At 37.9% G+C, this 24106-nt stretch overlaps 1 protein-coding gene across 1 annotated transcript in view; it reads right to left on the bottom strand.

The window, feature by feature from the left end:
• Positions 1-6288: 6288 nt before the first annotated feature.
• Positions 6289-24106, bottom strand: part of LOC103263629 (attractin-like protein 1) — a 239969-nt gene continuing 222151 nt past the window's right edge. Inside the window, exon 3 of the mRNA XM_008061294.1 lies at positions 6289-9981. Coding sequence (XP_008059485.1) covers positions 9860-9981 — 122 coding nt within the window. The 3' untranslated portion in view covers positions 6289-9859. The remainder of the gene's footprint in view (positions 9982-24106) is intronic.

The raw sequence follows: 24106 nt of genomic DNA, 5'->3' as shown, positions 1-24106 counted from the left end.
GGCGACAAGAGTGAGACTCCAACTCAAAAAAAAAAAAAAAAAAAAGAAAAATCTCGGGTTTAACCCAGACCTATTGAATCAGAAACTCTGGGAGTAGGCCTCAGCAATCTAGTTTAACAAACCCTCCAGGTAATTCTGTTGTACCCTAAAGTTTGAGAACCACTGGTTTAACTCCCCGCAAAAAAAACAGGTCACGTTCCCACTTATATCAATATAGTGAACCAATAAGTTTTTAACTAGTTAGACCTTTCAAACATTTGTTGAGATTTTTCTACATTCAATTAGAGGAAGGAAAAAAACAAATCTCATTTTCACATGATTGATATTCTGTAAAGTAGCTTTGGTTTGGAAACATCAGAATGAGACTAAACCTGATCATTAGAAAAGAAAGGCAGCTATTCTAGCTTCAGTACTTTGAGTATTTACTTTCACAAAGCAAAGTCACCTGGTATAGTCATTTATTACACAAGCTAGGATCTAATCATGCTGTAGTGCCTCTTCAAGGTGCAACTGCTGCAAAGCTTATAAATGTTTCCAAGTACATCAAGCAATTTGATTTTAGCTGCTCACATTGTGAACAGTCACTCAGTGACAGCTGTCCAAGGGGTGATAAGAAGTTTCAAATTTAGTGTCCATCATTCTTCTACATATAGACGCTTACATATATATTTCCTATTTTACTAGTGTACGTAACAATTAAGGGTATTAGATGCATGCATAAATATATGAGAGAGAGAGAGAGAGAGAGAGAGAAAATGAAGGTTGACTGTAAATAGGCGTTAAATGGGAAAATGGAAGTTCATTATCTATATGCACAGATATATAAGAAGAAAGTGTAATACAATATACTCTATTTAATAATTCTCACATTGCTTTATAAAACTCAAAAGAACACAGTTAAATGAACAAGAATTGAAGGCACATGATGGATGCATCCCTCATAGCATTTAAATCTCTTCCACTTGATTAAAAATTCCTAGTTCCTCTTCACTGAATTGTTTAGAGTTTTTGAGCAGCCTCTGCCCTGATTAAAACAAATTAGCATCAAAGATCCCCTGTTGAATGAGAAATCATTAATTGAGAAACATGCAATGCTCCTTAATTACCTTTAGAACAGTGAGAGAACAAATAATCTCGGGTTCCAGAGGGGCCCGCCTGCTCTACACTGTGGACTCATTTCGTGTAGCTGCTGGAATAAAACTCAAGTTGCAAACACTATTGGGGAATATCAATGCAAGCTTCAGTAAACACAGTGTAGATTGTTTATCTAAAAGAAAAATAACTAGGTAATGCCTAACTGGAAGAGAGGAAAATGTTTTAGTCTATTATTTTGTTGAGAACTTTAAAAATGTTTTACATATGCCAATATTGATTGAGAAATAATGTGAGCTGTTATGTCTGATACAAACGTTAATGCTTTGTGTAAAATACTTCATTTATGCAATTACCTGATAAGATTTCATATGCTTATGCACAGATGAGTAAACCTTATCATTCAACAGTGGAATGAAAAGCATCAAAGTGTTAGATTTCACAAAATTCTGCTACACATGGAAATTCAAATTGTGACAGGCACCTTAGTCATTCTTTCCTTTATACACCAATAGAATAGTTATGACAGCTTCTTTAGGTCAGTGAAAAATGATGTATCCCTCCACCTTCAAAATCTGAAAAACATTGAATAATAACCTATGTTATAGGCATTGTGACAATGAAAAAAAATTTACCAAATGCTTGTACACAGCGCCACATGGAGAGTCTTCTGATCACAACACATCAGCACTATATCTAACACTGGATGTGAGGTTCTGACAAGTCTAAAAGCACATTTCTCACAAGTACCCTGGAAGAAAGCACTGCTCTTGTTTTTCTACACAGGGTAAACAGAGCATTATGAAGCTTAGTTATTCAGGTGAGGGTACAATTTTGATTTTATTCTAGTTTTGCTGTTTTAACCACTAGATCATGTTTCCTCAATAATCTTTGAAAAAAATGGACAGAATTGATTCACCTATCTCTATTTTTGGTTGATTGTAGAGTTTATAGACTGGTTCAGATCAGATAATGCACAAATTCCCAAACAATGCTGCCAATTAAGATCTATATTAATGTGATTAAGACCCGATGTGGGAATTTGCATTTAATTTTTAGTGGCGTGAAGCAACATGTTTTACAAGTCGAATTACACTTTCTATCAGTAGTCTTAATAGATTTCAAACCTTTTAGAAGTTATTAACCATTATTCTTTGTCTTGCATCCCACCAAGATGATAAACTTGACCTGTCAAACTTTGCAAATAGTCCCTTACAGCCTACATTATAAGAGCAATTATCAAGACTCCATCAAGAATATGTACACAAAGTAATTTGTGCCAATAGGGAATATTATTAACTGTATCAATGTAGAATGGAGGGCTATAAACATGGTTGTAATATTTTGAAACGTTAGAAAAATTATTATTTTTTTCCAAGTGGGTCCCATGAAGATATATACTTTTTTGGATATTCCACAGTAATTCTCAATTCACTAATGTGCCAAACCAGAATGGTTCAACTATATTATCACTTATAAGAATTACTTCAGAAAAGGAACATAAGCCCACTAAAACCTTGCACATTATGTATAAACATACAAGCAAGGCATCCTTATATGTCTATACAAACTTCCAGTTTCTAAAGCTCATCATAGACACAGCCTTCTGAGAAACAAAATAATGCTATTTGGTAGCTCTTTCTTACAGAAAGTCTGTTTCTTCTTTTAAAAGCCCACACTGATTGATTTTTTTCTTTTGCATTGGAAGGTCAAATTGGAGCTATCACTTCAGAAATCAGCAAGGAGTGGACATTGGGTCTACAGAGTTTGTTCGCTCTTCCAACGAGTTCATCTGCACATCAATGTCTGGGGAGACCATATTCTTTTATCCTCCCAGTGCAACAAGCTTCAAATGAACCTAGAGTTCTGATTCTCAAAAGGGAATAGTCTTGATAAGTAGCATATCCTATTTGCCATTATCTATTTGTGTTGCAAGGTAATTCATTTCAGGTTGAAATCAAATTGTTTTAAGCTGAGCTAGTGTTTTTATTGGTGTCCTTCCAGTCGGCCTTCCCTTTTAAGTGCCACCGTATTTCAAACAAGCTGATGTAAAGGAAAAGATTACTGCTGCCAACGTGCATTGTAACAAAGGAACAAAGATGTGCAAGACCTGTTTTATGTTATTTATTTATTTTTAAAGCACTGATAGATGTATGAGAGGGCTAGACTGCTGCTGGGGGATTGAGCTGACTAGTCAATGAAGAGTCAGGAGAAATGTGTGATGGAAAAGAAAATATAACAGTATTTGTTAATATTTGCTATAAAACTGCCACTTAATTGAGCAAGGTAATATTTAAAATGTGTCATAAACATTGTACAAACTCTGAGAAGTACAACTCAATCATCGGGCAACACATACCATTGGTTTTAATTGCAATCTAATTATTTGGCGCATATATGCACTTTAGTGTTACTCCTACCAAAAAAAATTCGAGATAAATCAGTGCTCATGATCCACTGAATTTAAACTTGGACAGTTCCATAGTAAAAGAAGAAAACATTTAACTGATCTACTCCCCATTTTAACAAGAACAAAAACCCATCACAGAACTTATGTGAGGTAGTGTTTTATCCCAGTTTACTTAGAAATGGTTTAGATAACTGCCCCAATGTATTAAAAAACATGTTGGCATTTGAGTTAACATTTTTGTGGTTTTTTTTTTTTTTTTTTTGAGTTGGAGTCTCACTCTTGTCACCCAGACTGGAGCGCAGTGGCCACCCCGGCCACCACAGCCTTGACCTGCTGGGCTCCGGCGATCCTTCCGCCTCAGCCTTCCAAGTAGCTGGAATTACAGGCGTGTGCTACCACGCCCGGCTAATTTTTTGATTTGTTGTAGAGATGAGGTCTCGCCAAGTTGCCCAGGTGGGTCTTGAGCCCGCGGGCTCAGGCAATCCACTTACCTCAGCCTTACAAAGCGCAGGATTACAGGCTGAGCCACCAAGCCCGGCTGAGTTAAAATTTGCATGTGTCTCCATACAGGACCTGTTCTAAGATGGCTTACATATCACTGGAAAGCACAAAATTTAAAATATCTTTGGCCAATAGGGGCTATAGAAGCACAAAGAGCTGTTACGAGACTTTGCTCACTAATACAACTTTCCTAGGCAGACATTCTAGGGCGGGTTCTCCTATCTTTAAATTGCACACAGCCAATTTAAAGAAGCTTATGCTTAAACAACTATCCTGCCTGTACGAAGATAGTATTTCTGCCCAAAACAACATTGGTTAAGCCTTTTGATGGTGAGTATTATACAGTGTTTTCGCAATGGCCTTTCAGGGGTTTCGTTTTTTATTCAATTGGAACTGCCCCACACCCAGTCCTCCAAGTGGGGGAGAATTATTTCCTCAACAAATGGTGGAAGCAGACAGGTTGGAATGGGGGTATGAGGTGTAGTTTACAGAAGTTCATTCAAAATTATAATGCAGTTTCATATTTGGAAAACATGAACTTACTTGCTGTTTGCATAGTAAGGCTGGAGAAAGTAAAGCTCAACAATACTTGGCTGCCATAGGTCTATCTATGCCTGGTGCCTTGATTCTAAACAAATGAGGAGGCACGTTTGGAGAGGGAATTGTATATTTATCAAAAGGGCTATGGGTTGTAACTGAAAGAATGCCTATTGCTCAGGTCAGCCACTCACAGGTGATCTGTCTGAGAAAAACCCTTTCAGTCAGAAAGAAATCAGTTTTGAGTTAATCTGGAGAGTGGATGTTCACAGAGTAGTTGCCAGAGAAAGGGGCTCCGTCAGCTCTACCTACTCTGAGCAAATCTGCATCCAGGACCCTCCAAAAGATTCTCTCTCTTTTCTGAAGCTCCTGGGAGATGCTAGCCAAGCTGGGGATGTTTCTCAGGGTTGGGTGGGCCTCTTCATTCCAGAGCCTTCCCTGATCTTGTTTTCTAGAGACGTGATGGAGGGTTGCTGGAAGGATGCCATTCCATCCCCCGGATCATAGGCAAGGCTAGCCTCAGGTCAGGGTCCTGGCAGAGCATGCCTGAGGCCCTGAGCTAAAGAGAGGTTCTTGGTGCTGGGCCATTCTGTGAGGGGTTGGAGAAAGGAGAAACGTCTTGGCTTGCTCCTTTCCAGCAGCACCAGACTGTGGCCTAGCAGAGCAGTGCCACTGACAGAAGTCTGGGACAACATGGGGACCACACCCAAAGCTCGCCAGAGAAATGAACAGGCTTTCCTCACCTCAGCCACACCAGGGCTGCAGTGGTCTCAGGAAACTGACTTTTACTGTAAGTAAGAGTAATTTCTGTAAACACAAAACACAAGGTCAGAACACAGACCCTCAGTTATAGCTGACATCTTGGCCACTTTGGTTTCTGTGAGATTTGTCTTCTGTTCTCAGGAACATTCAAAGAGCTCAGCATGCCATTCAAAGAGAACATGTAGAAAAGATCAGTGAATAGCGGGTGAAAAGGAAAAGAGTGCAAAATGTATTTTGAATGTGGAAATTCAGTAACAAAATTTATAATCAAGTCTTAGATGAAGAGCAGCTTTTTAAAGTTCTCCGAGTGCTTTTCCCTATGTGATCTTGGAAGGGAAAAAAAAAAAAAAAGTAACAAAACTGCATTTGGTAGTGGTGATTGGAAGAGCCAATGTTTTTATTTCAGTAATTAAAGTCCTGATTAGTAGCACATTATATCATAAAAGTGGGTTTGAATTTTTATACAATCTGTTTTAACACTTGTATGCACACCTGTGTACATATATACTGATAGTATCTACGGTTTAAATCCTTAATTTTAAAAATTTGATAAAATTAAAATGTTAAATGTATACTATAATGAAAATACTACTGTAACACCAACCAGATGGCTTGTATTCCTTGGAAAATTATTTAAAGCATTTTGTATTATAGTGATAACTTCATTATTTCAAGAACTCCCTCTAATGGTAGGCAAACACAGCTCTTTGGCCTAGTGCGGTGTTTCCTGAATTTGCCTAATGTAAGAATCACTGAGAAGTTTATTAAAAGTATTACTCTCCAAGGCCCACCTCAGTCCCTCTGAATCTGAATCTCTAGAGGTGGAGGTTAGAATCTTCACTAATCTAAGAAATTCTTACAATCAACTAAGTTCCAAGCTCACCCTAGTAAATATCAAATGGGTTTGGAATTTTTTTTTTAAATCATAGGTTTGTAGACTTAGTCCGTTTGATCAGTTTTCATTTTTAAAACTTTTTAAATAGAAATATTTTTGAAATCATAGTTTTATTTGCCTTGAAAAAAGATGTATCGTGCATGACAACAAAATGTAAGCATTGACTTCTTGCCTAATTTGCATGTGACAACTGACATTCCTGTCTAAATGTCATCAAGCAGTAATTTAAAAAATTATATTTTACTACAGCTATACAGATTTAGAAAGAGTTAAAGTCTCTATTGACACAAATATCAAAGCAGTTTTTTAGAAATGCCTATATCCTAGAAATACAGGAACTTAAAATATTCAGGTAGTCTTCTTGCAAACACCTACCTGACTTTTACCCAAGGCGTAAAAATTAATAGATGGATTCATAAAACAGTTAGTAGAAAAAGAGTGTCCTGGTGGCTACATGGTTGTTAACACTGGTTATGCTGCATCAAGGACTGGCTGTGGGAGGTTTCTGTTTGTTACCTTCTATCTAGCCTCACAGTGGCTGTGCAAGGTGGGCACCATGACTTTGCCTAATGTAAAAGCTGATGTTTCAAAGGTAAAACTTGCCCAGCACCACATACGTCCAAGCTGGAGCCAACGTTTGTTCTCCAGTATGTATGCCAGTCTGCACTCTAAGTGACTCTATGGCACGAACAGCAGTTATACAGAAGCCAAAATGAGCTATTGGGAAGTATGGCAAGTATTGAATACACATTTAAATATGTCCTGTTTGAAGTTCCTACTGAATATAACACTATATGGTATATGGTGTCTATTTTTCCTTCTCTGTGTATCACTACAGTAAATTTTCATTTAAAGCAATTATGAGAAGCCTAATTCTCTTAAAATTTATTAAATCGATCTGTAAGCATGTGCTGATTCTTTGCCAATAATAATTTTCTAGCTGTCCAAATTACATCCTCAGGTTAATTTTTAAAACTCCTTTCTGTTTAACCACATTTTTCTCATACTTGGCTGATTTAAAAAATTCTAAAAATCTAAAGAATTTTTTCAAAGTCGTTGTAAACTGAAATGTTTGGAATTCCATGAAGGTAAATTTTCAAGAGAATCAGTCATTTAACTGCTAACTTCTAGAAAAGTATCTGCATTTTTGTGTGGTTTGATTTTTTTAAAAAATGAAAGCATTCAAATTTAAAGTGTTTGGGACGTAAGGAAAAAGAACCAAGACGCAGACTCAAAGTGATTATCCTTGATCCTTGATGTTTTTTCAATCCACTTTACCTGAGGGCAAAAAATTTTACTGCCAGCAAAAAGCTTTGCTAAAGTTGAGAATTAATTACATAATTAGTCACAGAGTTAGTAATATTTGGTACAGAAAGGTACAGTATAGCTTTAACTGAACATTGCATTGTGTCCCACAATTTTCTAAAATTTGAATTTTCAAGTTTTAAGAACATGATGGGATTCAAGGTAGATAAAACTTGACAATTATTTCATGGTAATACTATATGCTCAGTGTCTCTAAAAGTGTAGTTGATATAGATTTTACATACAATTCTGTATGTTTTGGTATTTTTGTGACAAAAGTTTTCTCTCATGACATCTGTTGAGGAATTAAATAAATTAGGCATCACTTTATTTTAAAGTGATTATATCTTTGTAATCATTAGTTTTGTCAATTTTTTTTCATGAGAAAAATCAACATTTAAAGGGTCCAAAAAGAAGCTGATAAAATTACTTGATTGTTTTTAAGAGATGTTTACATTCTTTGAGAGAGAAAATATCATAGGGAAGTAAAAACAACCAGTGCCCTCCCTCTCCAAAAAACCCACAGGCTATGGATAAAATTACTCTACGAATTCATTTTTTTAATGCATGGAAAATAGCAAAATTATCATGCCAACATAAAGAATATATACTGTCATTCATAAATGCCTAATTATAAAAAAATGACATAGTTATGGTTAGATGCAACTTAGCAATCTTATATAAGATGCAACTACATATTATATGATCATTCCTGTTATATATTACATTCAATCCTCATCAAAGTAAGCTGACTATGTATAAGTGGTATTATGAAATAAACATTTAATATCACAATAGGGTCATATTCCGCTACTGTACAACCATAGCATGCAAAGAACTATGCATTAGCTGTAAACAGTAAAGTGTCATTACCTTCCAGAAATCCAAAGAACGTGAAAAGTACATATATAGTACTAAACATCAATTATATTTAAATGACTTTCATATTGAACAAGGCTATATCATATACAGCAGCTTTGGATATCTCTGTCACTGTTCTTACATATATCTTGAAGTCACCCTGAAGTTAAGAAACTGCAATTCCAAACTACATCTGAAAATGCTACTGAGTTTTAGTGATTGTGGTAAACATTAGGACACAAATGATTGTATGTTTTAATGTGAAGACTGTTTTATTTTATTTTTTCTTTCTGCCATAATTCAGAGTTTTGAGTCATACACTGAATGTGGGCAGCAATGAAAGTATTTTCTAATCTGCAGATTTTTTTTCTCATGACACTGACGCATTCATGTTAGAAATAAGAATACTTGATGCTCACCAGCCAGTGTTCTTTTCTACTTATATTCTAAGTGAAATAGTTGGCAGAAAAAACTTGGGTCATATTATAACTTGAGGTATCACCTCTAAAATACATTTCATAACATTTGGAAAAGGTAGATAAAATCTAGCAGCTAGGAAAGGAAGGCCAAAAGAAAATGATCCATTCTTCTAAAAATGCAGATAGATCATTTAGGTCTGATCCAATGATTCCTAGGCAATTAAAAAATTACCATATTGGAGCAGAAACTTGTACACTGTAAAATAACTATTTCAGCTTTCTTCAGGTTGTGGTGTTAGAGGCTGTTTTTGGAAGGAGGAGAAAAATTGATTGCTGGACAGGCGTTTCCATGCTCTATCAGCTCTGATAATGAGTTAGGCAGTTGGCTTGGATGACGGGAATGTCCCCTACACTGAGAATTCTAATAAACCTCCTGTGAAGTTGCACATACCATCCATCCAAATGGACTCCTGGTCTGCATTCCAGTTAGGGAGAAAACTGTCATGTTCTCAAATTGAGTTTGGGCATAATATGGTCATGTGAAATATTTAAATACATTATCTACATCCTACTAAATGGAAATCTTGCTTTCACATTTACAATGAGATAAAACAGTATTCAAAGCCATTGCAATTTGTTCATTTCCTGTCCATATACAGATGATTTAAATTTGCTTATGAGGCAAAAACTGTACAATTCTCATCATTCAGGCATTATAAAATGTCTTTCCTTAAAGTCTTGGGATATAAACAATTGATTTATATGAATTACATATTTTTCATCTGCATTAAGAAACAATATACATATTTTTCCAGAGTAATTTAATGTTAGCTATAATAAGCCTAAGATAGTCGTAAAAACTGACTTTATCACCTGTGACCATCAATAGTCTTACCTTTATAAAACTCATGAACATTCTTTGGCCTCTTGGATCATTGCCCATTTGGAGGAAACTGTACTTGGGCCCTGGATGATACAGAGATTTGCCTCCATAAAGTCTGAGGCCATAGAACAGCTTTAACAGAAGCCACTTACAAAATAAAACATTACAAAATATACAGGAGTGGTTTTCATTTTTCAGACACAAGTTCCTTGACGTGTTGAGAGGTGCTTTCGATTTCGGACTCCTGAAGTCTTGTCTTTACTATCTGAAGGCTTCTGTTGTGAAATGTCTATTAGGGCACTGGCAATTGCAAGGCCTGGAAGAAAAAGAGAACGGCATTTAAATGCTTGCTTATACAAATGGTGACTATGGTGGCTTAGGGTCCTGTTTTGTATTGTTTTACATTTAGCCATCAAACATTTAGCCGTTTATTGGAAGTTAAGTAGTTAATCCTTTACCTAAAATGTTTCTTAATTTGGACATGTAAACTTCACACATTAAGAAGAACAAGAACCTAAGAGAGTTAACTGATTCTGACGTTGGACAATCAAATTCAATGTTTTGACAAAACACTGCATTTGGTTATAGACATGACTCTATAACTTAGCTTCTATGTCTGAACACAAGTTAGCTCTGGATGGATGTACCAGGAATTTTCTTTCTTTCTTTCTTTTTGAGTCAGTATTACTCTGTCACCCAGGCTGGAGTGCAGTGGCACGCTCACGGCCACCCCAGCGTCAACCTGCTAGGCTCAAGTGATCCTTCCACCTCAGCCTTCCAAGTAGCCAGAACTACAGGCAAGTGCTACTACACCTAGCTAATTTTTTGATATATTGTAGAGACAAGGTCTCACCAAGGTGCCCAGGCTGGTTGCAAAAGGAATTTTCAATGTTACTGTGTTTTGTTTTGTTATGTTTTGTTTTGTTTTGCTTTTTAGGAACAAAATTCTAGGTTTACAGAAAAATTTAACCAATATTGATACTAGATTATCAACTAAAATTCATAGTTTATATTAGGGTTGCTCTTTATGTTGTATGGTTCTATAATTTTTGACAAATGCATAATGTAATTTATCCATGGTTACAGTATCATACAAAATGATTTCACTGTGCTAAAAATCCCCCCATGCTTCACCGATTTATGCCTGTTTCTCCTAAGCCTCTGGCGACCGCTGATCTTCTTTTAATGTCTCTGTAATTTTGCCTTTTCCAGAATGTCATAGAGTTGGAATCATACAGTATGTAGACTTTCAGACTATCTTCTTTCACTTAGAGATATGTATTTAACGTACCTCATGTCTTTTTTTTTGGTCTCTGAATGGTTGACTTCTTTTTATCACCAAATAACATTTCATTGTATGAATGTACCATGGTTTATTTATGTATTCCTCTGTTGAAGGACATCTTGATTGTTCTTGCTCTAACTTTTGGCAATTGTGTATAAAGCTGTTATAAACATCTATGTACAGGTTTTTGGGGATATAAGTTGTTAATTCATAAATATCTAGGAGCCTGATTGTTGGGTCATATGGTAAGTTTATGTTTTAGCTTTTTTTAGTTTCTTAACTGCCAAACTGTCTTTCAAAAGTGACTGTACCATTTGTATTCTCACCAGCAATGAAGAAGAGTTCTTGTTGCTGTACATCTTTGCCAACACTTGGTTTTGTCAGTGTTTTGAATTTTATCCATTCTAGTAGGTGTACAGCAGTGTCTCATGGTTGTTTTAATTTTCAATCCCATAGTGACATATGATTTTGAGCATTTTTTGATATGTTTATTTACCATCTGTATATCTTCTTTAGTGAGGTGACTGTTCCCTTCTTTTGAGTTGTTTGCTTATTGTTGAGTTTTAAGAGTTCTTTGAAGATTTTTGATGCTAGATTTTTTTTGTAATCTTTATTTTTTTTTTACTTTTGATTTTTTTATTTTAAAGATGTGGGGTACAATTCAGGGTTAGGTATACAAATATTCATTATGCAGGTACCCTTGTTGATGAGGTATGTCCCCTCCGCCGGCAGATTCCCACTACTGGCAATCCCGCATTCCCGCTCCCCGCAGCAGTTTCCCACTACTGCTTATCTTTTTCTTATAGCATTTCAATAATTGTTCAAGGTCTGCTTATGAGTGAGAATATGTAATACTCAGTTCTTTGTTTCTGTGATAGATTGCTCAGTATTAGACTCTAAGTCCATCCAGGTTAGTTTTTTTTAAAATCATGTATGTGTTTTGCAAATATTTTGTCCCATTCTGTGGTTTGTCTTTTTATCCTCTCAAACTGTTTTTCAGACGTAAGAAAGCACCTAAGTAGAGAGCTATGCTATGCACGAAGGGACATGGAAGGAAGACAACCTGTTGAAATTTGGCTGATAAGTGTCTTAATATTTGAAAAGGACCTTAAGTATTATTGACAGAATATGACCACAAAAGCAGAATTCTAGCTATCATAGCTGATTAAAACACTCTTGTTTTGTTACATTAATTTGTTTTGTTGCATGTTTGTCCATTGATTGACAAGAACATTTGGTAAGATGCTCAGAGATAATAAAGACTTTACTAAATTTATATAAGCAGTGGGTCAACCAGATACACACTTATCTGACTTATCACAGCTACACATGAATCATTTTAATTTCTGTTGAGTCCCATATAATTCTTGAGTAAAACAAAATGTGTCAAATCACTGTACTAAATCAAGAGGCCAGATTGCTTGGCTTTGTTTAAGAAGAGGTCACCAGAGGACTAGTTCATTTTCCTTTCTCCAAGGACTTGGAGACTCGAATTTGAATTGAGCTGACCCAATCCCCGAGCCCCCACAGATATCTCCATGTGTTGCTTCTAGAGGAAGACCTCACTTTTGGATCTTAGCCTGTGTAAGATGTCATTGAATTATTTCATTCCTGCAGGTTGATTTATTCTAAGTGAGCTTTGAGTATGACCTGGCAAGAAGAGAACTCCAGAGATTTATGAACAGAAAGAGATGCCAATGAAGGGGCATGGGCACTGTAAGAGGAGGGCAAGCTAGCCTAGTCTAGTGTTGTGGGAGTCAAGGGAGCGAGCTCATGGTGTACCAAATGGGCCAGCAGGGAAGACCACTAGATTTTCTCAAACAAGATTTTGGTGATCTTTGAGTCATCTCTATAACTGAGGATAGAAGCCTGGAAGTTAAGCAAGGAATGGGGTGAGAGAAAGTGTGGCCAGCGGAACATAAGTTCCATGTATACAACATTTGGCAATAGGAAGAGATAATAAAGCCTCTTGACACAGGGAAAGGAGGAAGGTCAGTTGAAATATATGTGGATGCATAGGATTATATGAGTATGTACTTTTTCAAAAGAAAAGGGAGCCTCAAATACATTTGAAATCAGAAGAGAAGGCATTTGTGGAGAGAGAGAAATTTATGGTGTTAAAAAGAAAAGGGAGCCGGGCTCAGTGGCTCAACCTGTAATCCCGCGCCTTTGGGAGGCTGAGGTGAGTGGATTGCCTGAGCCCGCGGGTTCGAGACCCACCTGGGCAGCGAGACCTCATCTCTACAATAAATCAAAAAATCATCTGGGCGTGGTGGCGCATGCCTGTAATTCCAGCTACTTGGAAGGCTGAGGTGGAAGGATCGCTGGAGCCCAGCAGGCAAGGCTGCGGTGGCCGGGAGCAGCCACTGCACTCCAGTCTGGGTGACAGAGTGAGACTCCAACTCAAAGAAAAAAAAAAAGAAAAGGGATTACAAAATACAAAAGTCACTGACTAGGCTAATAATCTTAAACATTTATCTTTTTAAGAGTTGCTGTTAGCTGGGCTCGGTGGCTCAGCCTGTAATCCCGCGCCTTTGGGAGGCTGAGGTGAGTGGATTGCCTGAGCCCGCGGGTTCGAGACCCACCTGGGCAGCGAGACCTCATCTCTACAATAAATCAAAAAATCATCTGGGCGTGGTGGCGCATGCCTGTAATTCCAGCTACTTGGAAGGCTGAGGTGGAAGGATCGCTGGAGCCCAGCAGGCAAGGCTGCGGTGGCCGGGAGCAGCCACTGCACTCCAGTCTGGGTGACAGAGTGAGACTCCAACTCAAAGAAAAAAAAAAAGAAAAGGGATCACAAAATACAAAAGTCACTGACTAGGCTAATAATCTTAAACATTTATCTTTTTAAGAGTTGCTGTTAGCTGGGCTCGGTGGCTCAGCCTGTAATCCCGCGCCTTTGGGAGGCTGAGGTGAGTGGATTGCCTGAGCCCGCGGGTTCGAGACCCACCTGGGCAGCGAGACCTCATCTCTACAATAAATCAAAAAATCATCTGGGCGTGGTGGCGCATGCCTGTAATTCCAGCTACTTGGAAGGCTGAGGTGGAAGGATCGCTGGAGCCCAGCAGGCAAGGCTGCGGTGGCCGGGAGCAGCCACTGCACTCCAGTCTGGGTGACAGAGTGAGACTCCAACTCAAAGAAAAAAAAAAAGAAAAGGGATCACAAAATACAAAAGTCACTGACTAGGCTAATAATCTTAAACATTTATCTTTTTAAGAGTTGCTGTTAGCTGGGCTCGGTGGCTCAGCCTGTAATCCCGCGCCTTTGGGAGGCTGAGGTGAGTGGATTGCCTGAGCCCGCGGGTTCGAGACCCACCTGGGCAGCGAGACCTCATCTCTACAATAAATCAAAAAATCATCTGGGCGTGGTGGCGCATGCCTGTAATTCCAGCTACTTGGAAGGCTGAGGTGGAAGGATCGCTGGAGCCCAGCAGGCAAGGCTGCGGTGGCCGGGAGCAGCCACTGCACTCCAGTCTGGGTGACAGAGTGAGACTCCAACTCAAAGAAAAAAAAAAAGAAAAGGGATCACAAAATACAAAAGTCACTGACTAGGCTAATAATCTTAAACATTTATCTTTTTAAGAGTTGCTGTTAGCTGGGCTCGGTGGCTCAGCCTGTAATCCCGCGCCTTTGGGAGGCTGAGGTGAGTGGATTGCCTGAGCCCGCGGGTTCGAGACCCACCTGGGCAGCGAGACCTCATCTCTACAATAAATCAAAAAATCATCTGGGCGTGGTGGCGCATGCCTGTAATTCCAGCTACTTGGAAGGCTGAGGTGGAAGGATCGCTGGAGCCCAGCAGGCAAGGCTGCGGTGGCCGGGAGCAGCCACTGCACTCCAGTCTGGGTGACAGAGTGAGACTCCAACTCAAAAAAAAAAAAAAGAAAAAAAGAGTTGCTGTTAAGAAATGTGTCCTTTTAGGATACTAAATGTTATCCTGAATTTCTTAGAGATATTCCAAATTCAAAGTTTACATAAAAATTGTTTCCTGGCCTTTGAAGATCACATGTGAACTTCTGAGGTGTCCAACATAGATATTTTAACAATTTATTCTGCTGGAGTAAATAATTATCTTCCTATTTCTTTAAATGATGGAACTGAAGTTCATCATTATTATTATTATTACTACTATTATTAAAATCACAGACTGTAGTTGTGCTTACTAAAAGTTCAGGCAGACCCTAAGTTTTCACAGGTCTCCAGGCATATTTCTGTCATTATTTACAACTTGCCGCTACTTCATTCTTGGCACTATCTTATCCATAGACAGCCAAATGTGACAAATAATATATGTCTTCTTTAATGTGGACAGAGACCACTTACACTAATTTCAATCATCAAAACATTCAAATATGAAATCATATTATTTATTAAACTACTGTCATGACCTAGTACAAAGAAACTTTGAAAAATAATACTTTTCCTTTTACATGTGGCTGCAAATGTTGTTCTCCTTGGAAGAAATAGCACTGGGAGAGAAGTAAACTGTTTGAGTTGCCAAAACAGGAAATCCTTTACTAATTCAAAACTGCTGCTATAGCTTTGTATTTTGGGGTATATGAAGTAAAAAGTCTAATTAAAGCATGTCTCTTACAACATGTCCTGGGTTTACTAATGATTCTGAAGCTTGGAAACACATTCAGTTGAAAATCATACATCATATTTCAGTTCTTAATTTACACATAACATTGCAAATCATGCTTATTTTTAACTTGACAGTTTTTTTGTCCTTTCCTATGAAAATGTAACTATCAACTGCATTTACAGATTCTGCATACATAGTAATATATATGTAGGAAAATGTACATTTCTCCAGGCAATGATATAAAAAGAAAAGCCAAGTCAGTAGCTCTTTAAAAAAGACAATATTACTTCTCCTCACTCCCTAAACGTAATGTTTATGTGCTAGTGAGAGACTGAATATACAGACAATGGCTAGGCCATATATAAAAAATAGATTCTGGGCCACACTCTGCAACACTCTCTCAGGAAACCAACCCATTATCTTCAATAACCAGCCCAGGAAGCCAGCCTATTCTAAGCCAGACATATAGGAAGTCAGACTGCTATCTCTAGGAACAGTCCATGAAGTCAAACAATAATTTCTGTAACAATTGTCCCCAGTTGGCCAGGACTTGGTTAATAACTGACAGCTTCCCTAATTTTTGTCCCCACTTGCAACTTAGGACCAATTGGAGGAAGACAAATATGCCCACTAACCACTCACATAGAAGCCTACACTTCTAGTTATCCCACCCATGGCTCCCCAAAGCCAATGGCCTCTAATCAGGCCACAGTGAGGCTTCCCTTTTTTTTCATTGTAAAGCTGTTCCACTCCTCTGCTTGCCTCTCAGTACTGCCCCAAAACAAGTGACAATGACTGACTCTCTTGCTATAGCAAGTTCAGAACAAATAGTTTTTGCTTATTTTCATTTGATTGGGTCTTGGTTTATGTTCACATTGTCAATGAAGAGACAAGGGTAGCTTGAGATCTTTTGCTGTGTGACACAAAATATGTGTATCAATAAGATGAAAGCAACCTAGAAATAGGTTCTTTGTGCTGCCATTTTTTGGCATACACGATTTCCTTGTTTAGGCTTTCCTGAGAATTTCCCTCAGTGAGAGGGTTTCTGGGGATGATCCCATACTCCTTGTATCATAAGAAGCAGAAAGAAGCAGAAGTGTTTCATCCCCATTGGATGCTGGGCAGTGGCGCATGCGGCATGCTGTTAGAGTTCCATTAAAATCAGGTCACTCCAGAAGATCATTTTTCAAAACGTCACACAAATCATCTGATGAAATCCACTTATTGTGTTCTCTAGGCCTAGCATAGTTCCTTGTTATCAAAGCAATACAATTAACTGGGGGAACAATTCATTATTTTAGACTGGCGGTCTAAAGGAATTTCATTTACCATGTCAAGATGATGCACAGACGCTGCAGGCTAGCAGAATTTACATCAAAATATACTGGTAGATTCAAGAAGAACGCTGGGGCTTAAATATTTATTATAAGCTTTACCTTTTTCCACTTTTAGTTCTTAAATACCAGACACTATGTCATTTAGGTTATTTAAATATGAATTATAAACCTCGAAAGAAAGTCCCATCTTGTATTTCCTATTCTGTTTCCCATGGCCTCTTGGTGTTTCAAACTGGTGCTTTTTAACATGGAGCATCACCAGTGGCTGCTCTGGTTCACCAGGGCAGAGCAAACTGAAGGGAGCAGGCTCCTTTGGTGCACTGAAATTTCCTTCAGAAAATGGGCGCAATTCGGTAGTCACTAGATTAGATGCCAAGAGTTACCATAGCTATTTTTAAAACGTACGAAAAATTGACAAATAATAATTACATATATTTGTACATATAGAATGTGATGTTTTGATCTATATATACATTGTAGAAAGATTCAATCAAGCAAATTAATATATCCATCACCTTACCAACTTAACATATTTTTGTGATGAAGATGTTAAAAATATATTCTTTTAGCAATTTTGAAACATACAACACATTATCATTAGTGGTGGTCACCATGCAATGCCGCAGGTCACTAAACTGTATTCCTCCATTTTAACAGAAAATTTTTAGCTTTTGATTAACATCTTCCCTTTCCCCATCCTTCCTCCCTTTCAGGCTCCTCACACCAGCCTCTGGTAATCACCTTTCTACTCTGTTTTTATGAGATCTACTTTTTTAGATTCCACATATAAGTGAAATCATACAGCATTTGTCTTTCTTTCTAAGCGTCACTTACTTCACTTAGCATAATATCCTCCAGTTTCATTCATGTGGTTGCAAATGACAGAATTTCCTTCTTTTTAAAAAGGCTGCATAGTATTCCACTGTGTATGTATACATTTTCTTTGCCAACTTTTTTCATGTATTTATTGATAGACACCTAAGTGGCTTCCATATCTTGGCTATTATAAATACTGCTGAAATGAACACAAGTGTGCATCACAGCTATTTTGTAAATAAGTAGAACATGTACCAAAATCAGACCCTCATTCACAATCTTAGAACAAAACAATATTTGCATCTTGAAGTGTAAGCATTTTATTTCTCTTTAAATATGTGCAAACATGCCCTAAAGAAAAGCAATGTAAATGACTAACTGCTAAATATTTAAATGGTAGATATATCTTTTTAAATCACTAAATTTGCAACAAAAACCACCAAGGAGAAACATTGGGAATTTAGTTATTGTTAGTAAACTTTGGTTTTTCCCTCATGGAAATGAAATGATAGTAGTAGACTTCAGCAGTAACAATCTAATCATAAAATTACTGATGTGTGTTTTTTTACAATTACGCAGAACAATTAATAAGTACAGTAATAAAATACTGCACATCAAATGAAATTGCTTTGGAAAGAACATTCCCACTTTATATACAAACATAGCACTTCCATTTTACATTTGAACAAAAGCCTCAAAAAGTCATTCATTTTGAAATGCTCTCCTCCGAAGTCTGTGTAAAAGCAGGCACCACTATATATTTTAATTTTCCAGGAAAACAGCTTCATTAGGCGTGAAAGGTTAATTGCAGGTTTAAGTGGAGTTCAGGGAATGGTGCCGGGTCTGTAGTGAATTGCACAGTCTGCTTCAGGACGACTGAATGAGTGCTATAAACTGTTTGCCCTGCTGAAATGTTTTACTACCTCATTTACTATCTGTCTTCTTTTACTGCTTGTATTTGTAGTTCTTCTAAACCTTTAAATGGCTACAGTTTTATTTCACTGTAATCAGATTTAAATGGAAATACCATGCTGGGATGTTTAAATGTTTTCCCTCTGATTGTATATAGCTACATACTACTGGTATCAGAGTCTTGGCTATCCTTCACATGATTAAGAAAGTGACTTTGGGAAACTTTGATGAAACACAGATTCTGGTTATTGTGCAACCTTAATTTAACATTCAGTGTGGTCACTCTTGTCCATATGCAAGTAGGGCTGGATGCATAATTAGAAAACATGCATTTCCATTTTAATTTATCTGTTGGAAGGCCAGCACAACTTAAGTCATTATTAGGCAAAATTCCAAAGGTTATATTGTTAAACAAAAATTGAAATATTTCAAGTGCTGAGGACAGCAGAATGACAAATGGACTAGTCATATTTGTCTGAGAGTTTGTTCAAGGGATGTGCCCAATGACAACTACAGATACCAATTTCAAATACAAATGATAATTGTATTCTGGTTATAAAATTTTTCTTGGCCTTTAACACATCATACTATGTTACAATTTCATGTAAAGACATACTGTTCTACTTATAGAAAATTTAATCCTACTCTAACATCTTATCCAACACTTTCCTACAGCATTGCTGAGCACTCCCTAAATTTGATATGAACTGTTCCCTCGTTGGTTAGAATGTGCTGAGTAAATCATAGCCATTACTATCCCAAATCTTGGTTTAATGTAAACCCTAATGGTTCTTAGCAAGTAAAGCTTCTTTTAGATCTCATCAGTTCTGATTTTGATTACATACTAGAAAATTTTACTTGGCTCATTTAAAATATTTTGCCACTGGTTTTAGAGCTACAGACACTCACCAAAATTAGCCTTGCAGTTACCTTTCCATAGAGATAAGTACATTTGGAACTCAGTTGGGAATTCCCTTTTTCTAAGCCAGTTGGAAAAAAATATTTCTGGCATTTTCTTATTTCAATTAGAAAAACAATTCTGATATATGATAATTCCTTATTTTAAGCCTTAATCATCCTTAATTTAAGTGCTTACAACTCATTGAAGAAGTTGATTAGTGTTATTATAATAATAGTTATATTTTATTTTTCTCATTTGGGAGAGACATTGTCTTCTTGTGTTTTTATTGGAAAAGCATGTCTTTGGTTGCCTTAATGAGGTTATGTATGTGAAAGCATTTTATAAATGATAAAGTATTATGCACATTTAGTTAAAAATTTTAATAATAAAATAGTTACTAAAACTAATAAGAAATCAAAATCTTACTACTAATGCCCAGAAAACTCCAAAGCCCTAAGAATTAAAAAAAAACTGAAGAGCAGATAACCTCATTCCATAATTAGTTCTTGAAGGCCCACTATGTGCCAGACACTGCTCTCATCCCCCAGAATTTAGCAGCGGACCAAACAGACAAGATATGAAAGATTCTGTATGTCATGGGGCTTACAATATAGTAGATCAAGAGCATGGATTCTTTTGACCGAGTTATTGTGAAGAGTAGATATAGGGGACTCAGAAAAGTGCCTGGTACGTAAGAGTTCAAAAATGTCTATCATGGTCATCATGATAATCATTATTATCATCAACATCAAGGGAGAAACTTGAAGTCAAATAGGAAGCAGTAGACAAAGTACTGGGAACACAAAGATTTTGCCTCTATTAGTAGCATTCATTCCTTACCTAATTCATTCAAAAAACCAGTATGTTTACTATGAGTTGAATGCCAAATAAGGAAAAAAAAAAATAAATGGAAAGATAGACTCAGAGACTCACACAGAGCATCCATTTAGACAACACCATCAGTGAGGTGATTCTGCAGTTCAGTCCTCAAGGCAGAATTATTTCATGTCTGAGATAATAAAACTGAGAACTTGCTCATGAAGATATACATGACTTACATGTGCTGTCCACTCATTAGAGAATGTGAAAATAATTGAAAAGGATAACAGGAAAATAGAGGAATGACAAATTCAAAAGAGAAAGCACTGTTTGCATTAATTCTACCTGTGTTATTGGAAATACTACTAATAACTAACTTTTATCCATTTTCCTGAGTTAACAATTGCTTTAACATTTATTATCTAAGTTGTTTTTCAATTATTCTGTTGAAGTGGGAAGCTATTTTTATCCTGATTTCACAGACGGCCAAATCAAGGCATAGCATGATAAATGACTAGTTTAGGCCTACACAGTTGGTGGTAATGGTGGCACCTGAACCCACGACTTCAGATTCCTTGACTTGCACTCTGCTCATCTCCAGTCATAAGAAGGAAACTGCTATGCTGGTGCAAATGTCTGCTACACGATTGTGAGTCAAAAGAAAAAAAACAAAAATTGGTAAAAATGTGAAATCAGTTATGGTTAAAGACATTAATTAATGTTGACAGTAATAAAAACAATAATGAAGCTGGGCTCGGTGGCTCAGCCTGTAATCCCACGCCTTTGGGAGGCTGAGGTGAGTGGATTGCCTGAGCCTGGGGGTTCGAGACCCGCCTGGGCAGCGAGACATCAACTCTACAATAAATCAAAAAATCAGCCGGGCGTGGTAGTGCATGCCTGTAATTCTGGCTACTCGGAAGGCTGAGGCGGAAGGATCGCCGGAGCCCAGCAGGTCGAGGCTGCGGTGGCCGGGAGCTGCCACTGCACTCCAGTCTGGGGGACAGAGTGAGACTCCAACTCAAAAACAAAAACAAAACAAAACCAATAATGATAATACAAAAGCAATGATTCTGTTATCATCAATTGAATACTTACTATATAAGCCCGTCATTGCCCGCAGCACTATATATGTATTGTTTTCATCCATAGATGGTAGATAGGAGTGAGTGGCAACACAGGTTAAATTGATAAACATGCATGGGCATATTGCAGAAAGTGCTGTAGTCGGTTATTCTCAAAGAGCATCAAACTAAGGCAATAATGCAGGCGCTCCTAGATTTGCTAACAATTGCACACAGACAAGTTCCATGAAGAAAAAGAAAGCCGTAAAAAAAGAAAGATGGGGTGAGATCTCTAAGATGGGTGTAGAGCTTGAAGATTCCCAAGAGCCATAATCTCTGAGGCGTGAATGATGAGAAGGAAGTAGAACACTGGCATGAGGGGGGCGGTGTTTTCCAGATATTGAGAACTACAAATTCAACAGCATGGCGAGAAAGAATATTTGAGAAACTTCAGGACGTACGTTGTGGGCGGAATACTGAGAGAATGGTAAGAGAGAACACAGAGAGGTAGGTAGAAAAAGGCTCATGAAACAGTCTTAGATGTCAAACTAGGACACAGATTTTTAATCTGCAAGCCAGGAAGAGCAATGGAATGATTTTAAGGAGTGGAAAGGCATAATCAGATTTTTATTTCAAAGAGATAATCTAGTGCCGCATAGAGGACAGATTGGAGTAGAGAGGGAGGCTGCTATTATTAAAACTGGATAAGAAAGTGGCAGTAAGGGGAGAGAAAAGGGATGGACAGGACAGATATTTAGAAGAGATTATTATGTGAGATTAAAACAGGGAAGATTCTAGAATGACACGCGGTTTTTTTGACTTGGGTGCCTGGGTGTGCACAATTGCAGTTCACCAGAGTGTGATGCAACAGGAACAGCCAGTGAAAAGGAAGGCAATGGATCGTTTGTCTGGTGTTAGACAAACTGAGTTTGGTGACCTGTAGGACATCTTAGTGGAGATGTCTAGTGGGAAACGGAGGTGTGAAAGCTCAGGAATAAAGTCTAGCTCAGAGATGTAGAATTGAGAATTATTTGCATGGGTGGAAACTAGACTTTGTAATGACATAGGTGGGTAATGTTGCAATAGTTAAAGGCTGAAACTTCAATGGCTGAACAAAATAGAAGTTTATTTCTCCTGATGTAAAGTATTCCTGATTTGTGTCAGAATGTGGGGAGGGGCAGAGAGAGAAGCACTGGTCTACTCAGGGCCTCAGACTGATGACACTTCTGTCATCCTCATCCCAGGGTCTTCACTGTCACCTTGAGCGTTAGCATCTAGGTAACAGGTAGAAGGTGAGAGGGTAGAAAAGGCACAGCTCCTTTTAAACCATTTGGGCCAGAAAAGTTCACAATACTGTTCCCATGACACTGGCAAGTCCTGCTTCCGAGCAACAACTCTCCACCACTGGGCCGAGGAAGGGGATGTGTGTCGATCTTGGGTGGAGAACTATCAGCCTTTACCATGAGAGTGGATGAGGCTCCCTGATAGAAAGAATAGAATGTGAAAGAGAGAAGACCAAGAAGAGGACTGAGAAGTGGTGAAGACAGGAACACCCAGAGAGGTAGGAGAAACCAGGACTGAGATTGTCCACAGACTGTAAGAAGACTAGTCAGTAGCCAGTTATAACCTGTGGATCCTGTTTCTGTTTGTGCAGATAGCCCCCAAATTCCATGACTGTAAGCCAGCTGGGTTTGTGGCTTCCAAACTTTTCTTGACTTGAAATTCAAAATGTCCCTTGAAAGTGTCCATTTGGAAAGAAGTTGGAAAAGGTGGCTGCTAAGATCACTTCTGGCTCTACACATTTATGACTACAGCTGCCTCTCTTCAGCAGGCCAGGGCAAGGACCCAGACATCCCTGCTGGCCTCCCCTCCATGTGTGCTTGCAGGTGGCCACAAAATGGGCTGCTGCAGTTATCACTGAGAAGTCAGGTGACTAGACTGATTCAAGGACACCCTCTTTAGAAATATACATTTGGTCTTGTTCCTTAATGACTTGAGAAGGACTCAACATACCTCTACAAGAGTGTGAATCACACCAGCAATACTAGGAATGGTTTTTACTTACTGTTAGGTGTGGTCTCTATGATGTTAACAACACTGGTCAAGAAGCTGGCTGTAAGTTTCACATCTGAGGAGTAAAGAAGCTAGGCAGTGTCACAGACCAGGCTGGGACTTGATCTTTTGTCTAGCAATCTCTAAAACAATCTGATGGGTTTTTTCCTTTTCAATTGAGTTTTCTAATTCTTTACATTACACTACAATTTTATCTTTATAACTCTGTCTATTCTTTTCAACTGGGAGCACCCTGAAAGTAGAGATTGTGTTTTTATTCACTTTTCTGTTCCAATGCTTAGTTTAAGACACATGTTCAATAAATATTACCTGAATGAGAATGAAATAATGTGTCATGGTGCTGTGTGCTACTAAGGAAGTGAATTCTGATTAGAAGCCTTGGTTTTGTTTTACCCTAGAGGTATTTGGAAATATAGGGCTGATTCCTATGCTTCTCTAATCCTTATACGCAGTTGCAGAGAAGTCACTGAGTGCAGGGTGGGTGTAATGCAGGCCAGAGGAGGGAATACTGAAGCATCAGTGTGGCTATAGATAATCTCTTGTTCAAGAAAGTTGACCCAGGGAAGATGATCTGGCATGGTGACAGTGTTCCCAAAGTGTTAACACCCCTTCCTAAGGACTGGACATGCTTATACTCAGAGATTGAAAGACTAATA

This window comes from Carlito syrichta, unplaced genomic scaffold (assembly GCF_000164805.1).
Source record: "Carlito syrichta isolate Samal-C Ts95f unplaced genomic scaffold, Tarsius_syrichta-2.0.1 Scaffold305195, whole genome shotgun sequence".
Classification (NCBI taxonomy): Eukaryota; Metazoa; Chordata; class Mammalia; order Primates; family Tarsiidae; genus Carlito; species Carlito syrichta.
This window is presented reverse-complemented; position numbering and strand designations above follow the sequence as displayed.